The sequence below is a fragment of the Panthera onca genome, chromosome B1 (genome assembly GCF_046562875.1).
Source record: "Panthera onca isolate mPanOnc1 chromosome B1, mPanOnc1 haplotype 2, whole genome shotgun sequence".
In the NCBI taxonomy this organism is placed as follows: domain Eukaryota; kingdom Metazoa; phylum Chordata; class Mammalia; order Carnivora; family Felidae; genus Panthera; species Panthera onca.
In genome coordinates this window covers 59903686-59914032 of record NC_138342.1, presented here as the reverse complement: position 1 = coordinate 59914032, position 10347 = coordinate 59903686, and the positions used below count along the sequence as shown (strand labels likewise).

The following is a 10347-nucleotide window of genomic DNA, read 5'->3' as shown; positions in this document are numbered from 1 at the left end:
TTATACAGTTGAAATATTAATTATAAGCCTCTAGTCTATTTTCACACAATTGATCAGGAGCACACACCGATAAAGCATGCACTGGGTAAGAATCATGGTTGGTACATTAACACACTGGGATAAGGCATGAAAACTACAATTATGTGCTTAGGGTAGTTTCAAAATCGCCTTCAACTGACATTCAGTGTATTTCCTAATTTAAATTGTGTTAGAAATATGGTATCTACTTTGAAAACCAAATGCTGTAACAGAAGAGGGAAGAACTGTGGGCAAGAGAGTGGTAGATTTCTAGTTATAGGCTAAGGTTTAGCTTCGGCATATTGTGTCATATTTTCCTATTACTTTCTGAATCTGTGAACAGCCATTTGTTCTTTAATGACGTCCTTGCTCATACTATATCATATTTTTCTAATATTTGTGGGAGAATACAACCATACTTTTGTTTTCTATGTCTGTTTTGGGATTTTTTCCATTATTCCTCAAGGAAGAGATTATCCAAATATTTTTCTGGAAGGAGAAAGAAATTACACCTTAACCTAACTTATTCCTATTAGGCTTTTACTATCGCAAGCAGTCATTTACAGTTTGAAAGGATCATTACCTTTTTTTAAAAATTTTTTTAAATGTTTATTTATTTTTGAGAGAGAGACAGAACATGAGCCGGGGAGGGGCAGAGAGAGAGGGAGACACAGAATCTGAAGCAGGCTCCAGGCTCTGAGCTGTCAGCACAGAGCCTGACGCGGGACTCAAACCCACCAACTGTGAGATCATGACCTGAGCCAAAGTCAGACACTTAGCCAACTAAGCCACCCAGGCACTCCTGATCATTACCTTTCCAAGTAGCACTGCGTATTTTGCTTTCTTCGTTTATTTTTCTTTCCTTGAATAGAGTGTCATTTCTCATTAAGATACCTCATAGGATCCATTCATGAGATATACAAGATCAAGATTTTATTTTTACTGTTTTATCTTTCTTTTACAAGTAAGCTCTTTTTCAGCATATGAGACACATAAAATATATAAAAATTGAGCATGCTTATGTCCAAACCTAAATTACAATTTATGAGGGCACCCATTTGGCTGACAAGACATTTGTTGAAAACATACTTTGTGTGATATTTGTGTCAAAAATATATTCATTTATTATGAGCCCTTTATTGCTTAATATTATGAACAAATAGTATTCACAAAATAAACCGTTGTTACCAAAGTTTTCATTGGAATTATTTTGTTTTATCCTAAAACTCAAAATCTGTTAGCAGGAAATGCATAAAGTCGTATGAATCATCTGGTCCAGTATGATTCTATCCATGAAAAAATAAATACAATGTAGAAATAAATAGCTTTGTAGTAAAATATAAAGGTGTTTACACCCTTTGTCAAATAAATAAATAGCATGACTTGAGTTTGCTTTATTCTTTCATGTGAATTAGTAAATGAGTTTTTTAGCTGCCAGAAGGGTGTTCTTCAGAAGCATTGCCACTGTCATGGGTCCGACGCCTCCTGGAACTGGGGTGATATAGCTAGCCTTCTTCTTAACAGCTGATGGAGAAAACAGAAAGCCATCTTTATTTTTAAATTTTTTTTTTCTGAGAATACGATATTTTTAAACATACTGAACTATTAAAAGATAAACTGAGATACATAAAAAATTTTTTTCAGATTTTATTTTTTGGTGGGGGGGGCACCTAGGTGGCTCAGTTGGTAAAGAATCCAACTCTTGATTTTGGCTGGGGTCATGATCTCAAGGTTGGTGGGACTGAGCCCTGCATCAGGCTCTGTGCTGACAGCATGGAGGCTACTTGAGATCCTCTCTCTCTCTCTCTCTCTCTCTTTGCCCCTCACCGACTAGCATGTTGCTCTCTCTTAAAAAAATAAATAAACATGATAAAAAGATTTTATTGTAAATTTTTAAAGTAATCTCTACATTCAGCGTGAGGGCTTGACCTTACAACCCTGTGATCAAGAGTCATACTCTACCAAGTGAGCCAGCCAGACACCCCTAAAATTTTTAAAGTTTATTGGAGTATTTATCAATTCAAATTGGACAACAACAAACTGGAAGTGGTCAGGAGTGCTCCACCAACAAGGAGCTAGCTAGAGATTTGTAACAGAAGAGGCAGAAACAAAGCAAGGTCATTATTGATTGGCTACAACTTAAAGCCTAATCGGTGTTGGTGACTGGTCGTTCTTAGGTTTTGATTTTGTAACCTGGAGGCATTTATAGGCTTAGATTTTGGTTTGCTTACACACGCTGCCATGGCATTAGAGCCATATGAGTCTAACAGCCTCCTTGTTTAACTAATTAAACAGAATAGAGTGGATTTTTCTGCATTACACATATCACTTTAACAACCTCAAAACATTTTTAGAATGAAGTAGGCTAGAAACACTCACACACTTAGATAAACAATCCTGTGTATGATGTCTAATCATCCTAAGACTGTAAGTTGAATCTCCATGCAGTTGGTTTGACATGATAAAAATCCATAATCTGTGACTGACCCAACTACCTGTAATTCTCATTAACTACTCCTAAAATACATGCTATTGGTCACAAAGGGGGAACAGGACATAGACAGTTCAGCACACGCCATTTGTTAAATTGGAAAATTCCTGTTGTAACAACAGCATCATTTATGTGTGGATAATACATTCCAGTGCAAGTCTAATAAAAATCATCAAACATATCTGAACTACTGAGCATATACACATAGTCCTGTTCTAAGGTATGCAGATTTCTATTCAGTGAATAGACTCAAAGAAAATGACAGAGAACTTTCAGCAAGTTTTATTTAAGAATGTTTTCACACCCACATTATTACACATGAATGGTTCCATACTTTGACCTGCTGGTTTAGTGCTTCACCATGTGAATATGAACAATGAAGTTTTCCCAGATAACTTACAAAATTAGCATAGACAATGCTTCTTCAATGTACACTCTGGCATTCTTAATCACATATTATTTAAGATATATTGCCTTTTACAAGTTTGCTCATATGTGCTTCCCATATGAATCAAAAGTAACAGATCTTAAGTATTATTTATTATTATAGTATTAGACTTTGTAGACCTTAAGTATTATTTTTGTACAATTTATATTGCCTTCTTGAAATAGGGTTTGTAAAATTTACATTTATCTTATTTGAAGTTAGTAGTATACAAGAATTTTTTTTTTAATCAGAGGAAAAGCAAAGGAATAATATTCTTTTACTTGAAGAAAAGTCCAAGTAGGCTTAAAGACATCACAAAAAGAAAAATAGTCTAGCTAGTATGTATTATCAACCTTCTCATGGTATGTAACCAAGAGGAGATAAGAATACTTATGATTTGGAAAGTAGTAGATTAGTTTTCCAAAAAGCCTCTCTACACATGAACGTGCCATTTCCCTCACCACACTTCTATCCAACGTCAAACACTCGGCTAGGTCAACAGCCATTTCACAAATAGCCATGAATTATCAATACTTTCTTCTTGCACTCTAGCTATTCCTTCCAACTGGAATATTCTTCTACTTTATCCATATAAGAAAAATCCTTACAATTCTTTAAAAGCCAATACAATGTTACCTGTGCATGATTTTTCTCAAAAACTTCCCCCTCCAACGTTGACTTCAAAGCCCCACCATCTGGGTTCCCAGTAACCTTATACGTTACTCCGTTATGGAACTTAACACACTGTGGTGTCTGTCCCCTTAACTAGACCCTAGCACCTGGAAGGGAGAAACCAAGCCTTGACAGCTGTTGCTGTCGCCACTGTTTTTAATCTCAAGAGTCTCTCCATGCACAGATTAGCCATTTGGTAAATTTTGTTAAGGTGAACTCAATAGCCCTTGAAATTTAAAATCTAAAATCAATTTGCAGGAATGTGTCAGAGGATGCAAACAATTTAGTTCATGCTTATTTACTAAAAAACTCAAGCTACTAATTTGCTTGATCGTGACAAACTCCATTTTTTTTACTATTTTTTAAAGTTTATTTGTTTATTTTGAGAGAGGGAGAAAAAGAATGAGTGGGGGGAGGGTGAGAGAGAGAGGGTGAGAGAGAGAATCCCAAGCAAGGTCCGCACCGTCAGCGTGGAGCCCGATGCAGGGCTTGAACTCACAAACTGTGAGATCATGACCTGAGCTGAAATCAAGAGTTGGATGCTTAACTGACAGATCTACCCAGTCACCCTTACTTTGTGATAAGCTGACTTACTAGCATGACCAGTCCTTCCAGGACCTTTTCTATAGATTTGGAAAAGCCATGCCTTTAAAATATCAGCAGATCTCTAGAAGAAATGTACTATATTACTACTATTTACACTGATTGTATAGAAAATCATGTATTTGTAAAGTACTAACTTTGAAACATTAATGGTTAAAAATAAAAGACTACTGAATGATATGGTAAATGAAGAATCAAGTAAAAACTAAATCTTCAATGGAAAACAAAATGGTTCATTTCACAATCAACAAGTGGATAAAATTCATTGTGTCTGGGAATCTGCTGTGGGTAAATAGTCATTTTTATATAATTTGGTTTTCAACTTGGAAAGGTAAAGCAGCTTGGAATTATGTGTATATAAAAAATAGTAATAACCCTCAGTTATTGAGTAATACTGAGTAATACTCTCAGTTGAGTACCTACTTCTTGCCAAAAACTTTATATATATTATTTGAATAATTCACATTGAATTATTACTTCTTTTTAATAGATGGAGAAAGTATGTCTCCCGAAGTTAAAGTGACTTACCACTCCCTTGTATGGTAGAGACATTATTTACAGCCAGGTTTGAAACATCCCACGATGCCATCATTCCACCCCATAACCCCGTGCAACTGCATTACCATGACCCGAATAAATATAAATATCCCAAGAAAGACTCAGGTGCCAAAAATGAACTCAGTTTTCTCACAGGGGGAGGAGGATCGTCTGAGAAAAGAAACAAAGCGGAAAGTCCGAATAAAACATTTTCCTGCATATTTCCCGTGAGTCCTCACAGCTCGTCGTCTTTGAATTACGTCCAGCACATCAAATTACACAGCTGGCTTAGCAGTCTGAACTGCTTTCTTCCTGGGCGTCAGATCAGATAAACCACGGGTCTGCTCAGGTATCATGACACTCCTCTTCCAAATTATGTTTTTCACAATATGCTTACCATTGCATTCTTCTGCTCCAAAAAGTGAGGTTTGGAATGTTGGGAGAGGGAAGGGGAATGAGCTGTTGCACAAAATAATACCTGCTGGAAATCTGGAGCTTATGTCTGCTTTTTTTTTTTTTTTTTTTTTTTTTTTACACGTTTTCCTGGCAAAAACTAACACACACGTATCTTGTCCTGCCTATTACTTCATAGAAATACACTACGTGATGGGTAATGGGCCTTCACCTGATGTGGGCTAGGGGTTCTCTGGACGTTCATAAGCATTCAGTTGCATCAGCTCTGTACATTACTCACTAAGCAAAGGATTATGATATCACTATGAACACACACCTGACTATCCAAGTCCTTGCCTCAAATATTTTTTATCTCTGAAATAAAGTGGATGAATATGAAAATGAAGTCGGTATGGTCACGACAGGCCAACTGTGAGGAGTTTGATTGAAAAAAAAAATCTTGGGTGTTTATCCCTTTTGATTTGATTTTCATGAGGATCTACATCTGAGAAAGAAATATAACTGTATCTGCTGCTGGCTAGTGTTAATGTATTGCCTATTTACATAACAACCAGGATATGGAAATACTGATTTCTCAAGAAAGGTAGGGAATTTTCATTGGCAAATGCCAGTGGGTACAGATGCCAATGCTTAAAAGCATTTCTATAGTCTAATGATTTTGCATGACTATTCCAGGGCTGTCCTACACGACATATTTATGAAGTGTCAGAAGTGGCTTCTGAGCTAAAATTAGTCATGTGAGAAAGAGTTAAACTCAATATGCTTGATGCTCTGAAAAGCATCTTCCCCAATCATGTCTGCAAGAGAGTAAGTTAACAAGCATTACATCACCAGAATAATCTCTCATTGGCTGGTCTTTCCCTGAGGGCAGACAAAGGTTTGCACTTGCTCATAGAAGAGGATGCTTTTAAAGATTAATCCTATTCTGTGTGTGGGGGGGGGGGGGGACGTTCTATATGCTCTATTGAAAAGAATTATAGAAGCACTTTAAGGCAGTAATTTCCTTCAGAGACTTATTTACTCTGTGTTTAGGTGTGAGGGAGTATGTGTGTATGTTAAGGGAAATGCCAAATATTCTGGATGTATGAGAACAAGGTTCAGGCTCCCCCTCTGCTATCCAAAAGTAGAGCATTCCTATGAAAACTTTCATAAGTCAAAATGGTATGAAGCTGAGGCAAATACTATTAATTTGTATGGGAAAAAATGTGAGCATTCCCAGACCTAAAAACAAACAAATGAACAAACAAACAAACAAACACACCTCTCTGGCTTTTCTGACACCTTAGGACATATTTTGCTAACAGGTGCACAAAATAAATGAAGATAAGCATAGATGCTCACAGACACAGTTCAAAGCTATGGCGGCTGGATGTTGCATTGTTCCCGACGAAGGAGCTTGGTGGGGCCGCTCTCCCAGCTCAGGGTGCACACTGCCTCTGTAATGCTCACTGCAAAACAAATGCTGAACGCTTTTCGTTTTGCACTTTGTTTTTTTTTTCCAGAAAAGCTAAAATCCTCGTTGGTTTTCTTTCACTTAGGAAAAACAGATACTAACGTAGGTTTTTTTGTAAAAGCAAAGTGGCAACATGAACGTTCAACCAGCGGGGGAGCACGCATTAGATCTTGATCAGTATCAGGATTTTCATGAGAGGCTTAGGGATGGCAAAACCAGGTTGAGATTCAATTTTGTGAAGTTAACACAATTTCAGAGTTACTGAAACTGTTGGACAATGGAGGCAAATAAAACAATCATCAAATCCTATTGTTATCTGCATGGAATTTGCTCTGGGAAATGAGATTCAGATGGAAATGAGTTGGTCCTGGTTAAAGCAAGTCATCTGAAAATAAAGACTATTTTGAAGAAAGGCAACAATTAGCATGACAATCTATTTGAATGACTTCCCTATAAACTTCAGACACTGCAAAGGAAATGCTATAGATTTCCTTGAGGATGATTTAGAATATTAGAGAGTCTACATTCAGTTGTATAGCAAGAAAAGAGATGACCATTTAAAATCAGTTATTTGAAATATGGAAAGAGCCTAAATGTCCATCAACTGATGAATGGATAAAGAAATTGTGGTTTATATACACAATGGAATACTACGTGGCAATGAGAAAAAATGAAATATGGCCTTTTGTAGCAACATGGATGGAACTGGAGAGTGTGATGCTAAGTGAAATAAGCCATACAGAGAAAGACAGATACCATATGGTTTCACTCTTATGTGGATCCTGAGAAACTTAACAGAAACCCATGGGGGAGGGGAAGGAAAAAAAAGAAAAAAAAAGAGGTTAGAGTGGGAGAGAGCCAAAGCATAAGAGACTGTTAAAAACTGAGAACAAACTGAGGGTTGATGGGGGGTGGGAGGGAGGGTAGGGTGGGTGATGGGTATTGAGGAGGGCACCTTTTGGGATGAGCACTGGGTGTTGTATGGAAACCAATTTGACAGTAAATTTCATACATTAAAAAAATAAATAAATAAATAAATAAAAATAAAATAAAATAAAATATAAAAAAATAAAAATAATAAAAATAAAAAAAAATAAATAAAATCACTTATTTGAGTTGCAAGATTTGCCTCTGTACATACTACTCTCTTTCTTTGACATACCCTTTCTGCATTTCCTCACCTGATGAATATTTATTCTTCCCTTGCAGATTTAGTTAAATGTCACTTCCTCTGTGGTGCTCATTAACTCCCCAGGCTGAGTTCACTCATCGATCCATGAAACTTAGCAGTGATTTTCAATTCGCAGTCACAACGTATGCTGGAGTCTCCTGAGAAAAGCAGTCAAATTACATCTACTTTCTCCCACCTCATGATGTTAGGGCACACCACTGTTGGTGAAGTGAGAGAGATTTCTAATAGTGGTTGTGTGAGGGAGAGGGTGTCACACATGTTAACAGCAGCAAAGAGGAAGTTTAAAACACGGCTGAAATTCATTGCTTCATTAAGGATACTTCACTTGGGGACCTCCAGGTCTCCCAGTCAGGCCCCAGGCAAACCCTGATGTGCAAATGCTTGAATCACAGTTGCTAATGCCCCATCGGTCAAAGCAAGTTACAGGGTCAAACTCAGATTTGAAAGTCTCGGGATAAGGATATTGGTAAAGTTGCGTCGCCAAAGAGATGAAAATATGGGGACAGAAGAAATGTTTATTCATTTTTTTATAATCTACTGTAGTAGTCTTTTGGTTTAGAAATGAAATCTCTAACCTGCTGCCAGGTTTATTCTTTAAAACATAGAGTAGATCATTTCAGCTTTGGAACATTTGATGAATCTTCACCGTCTCCAGGATAAAGTATAAATTCTTTGTTGTGGCTGTTAAGGTCCTTTATGATCTGGCCCTACATCTGTGTCTTGCATTATTTCTGAATACTTGCATATTTTCCTAACTTATTCACTATTCCCACACTGGCTACAGAGTGGCCCAGACAGAATCACCACAAACGTTTCTGGAGAAAGATGGCAGCCATAGTCACTGTCCCTTGGAACTTACAGTGTAACTGGGTGAGAGATATTAAAAATATAATCACCTAAATGATCACTGAACTATGGCTATGAAATGTACTACAAATGTGAATGTTAGGAGGGAGGACCTAACTGAGCACTACACGCATTTGTGGTATTTATCTATGCCAAGTCCAGAAACATGAAGGATAAATCAATGTTTCCATGGGAAATGGAGAGGTGGGGAGTAGACAGTGTTCTTGGCAGGGGGGAACCATGTCTGTGACAAAGGTGGAAAGAAGCCTCCCTCGGGTTGGAAACATGGCAAGAAGGCCGGGGGGGCTGACATGTAGAGTGAAGAGGAAGAGTCCTGCTCATGTAGAGCCTAGAATAAAATGTTAATAATTTTAGATATTAACCTAAGAGCAATGGTTAAAGTATTTTTAAACTTTGAGGAAAAAATACATTCTGAGGCAAGATAAGATCAGATAGGGAAACTGTCTGTTTTGTATTGGCACATTTCTCAAATGAGTTTATCATCAGGGGTGGAGGAAAGGGAGATAAACAAAAAGTAGGAACATCAACTAAAATGTGTAGGATGGTAATAAATGCTGGTTGTATGCGAGTGACTCAAGGAGGGAACAGGAATCAGATATGGGCATCAGAGAAAGATTTGTAAAGTGACAGAAAAGCTTCAAGATCTGATGGATGCCAGCGTGTTAAGAAAAAGGAGAGAATACAATGCGGACATAAGGGAGTAGTAAAAGCAAAGGAGGTTTGATCCGACAATGAATTTGATGCAACGGAGGAGCTGACAGAAGTTTGTCACGATGGAAGTACATGAGGAAAACAGAGTAGATGAGGCAGGGGAGGTGGACACGGGCTATGTGACCCGGAGGTGAGGAGTCAGGACACTTAGGTTGGGTGATGACAGCTGTAGTTATTGTGTCCAGATGAATAAGCTTTTAGGAAAGACCGTGAATGAACACACTTCTATATGTAGGAATAGCCAGTTCTGCAAAATGAGAAGTCGGGAGTGAAAAATGTATACAATTTAATAGTTTTTCTATCAGGTAACTAAATTACGGAGACATTCATGTTGCATTTTCATAAAGTTTTAGGTCCTTGAATGTCATTAAATTATTATCCAAGACATCTTTTTTTGTTTTTGTTTTTGTTTTTGAAAGAGAGAGAGAGAGAATGGGAAAGAGGGAAGGGCAGAGGGAGAGGGAGAGAGAATCTAAAGCAGCCTCCACATCCAGCACGGAGCCCAACATGGGCTGGATTTCAAGACTACAAGATCATGACCCGAGCTGAAATCAAGAGTCAGGCACTTAACCGACTGAGCCACCCACGCACCCCCTTCCCCCAAGAAATCCTTTTGTAGTCTGAGATCTGGAATCTGACCTGTTGTGTTCCTTTTTCTCCACCATGTGGATGACTGCTTTTTTTTCAGTTACTGGCTTCAGATTTCTAAAGCAAAGAATTAAGATCGGCGCGCTTGACATCTTTTCCATTATTCTTACTTGAAGACAACCGTGCTTCAAGGTCAGGACTAGAGCCAGAACTATGGAGCAGAGGTTGTTTCATGTTTCCAATTTGAGGGGATGACAGGGATGATGGAAGAAACTAGGTGCCCAGTCCAAGGTGTGGAAAGATTACTCACGAAGGATACGAGTAGCAACTTAAGAGACATCAAAATGCCCTTTAACAACTTAGGTAAGAATAAA

General features: G+C 37.8%; 1 protein-coding gene across 1 annotated transcript in view; it reads right to left on the bottom strand.

Moving 5' to 3' along the window:
- Nucleotides 1-10347, bottom strand: part of MTHFD2L (methylenetetrahydrofolate dehydrogenase (NADP+ dependent) 2 like) — a 145606-nt gene continuing 135259 nt past the window's right edge. Inside the window, exon 8 of the mRNA XM_060654872.3 lies at nt 1-1542. Within this exon, the coding sequence (XP_060510855.1) occupies nt 1430-1542 (113 nt within the window). The 3' untranslated portion in view covers nt 1-1429. The remainder of the gene's footprint in view (nt 1543-10347) is intronic.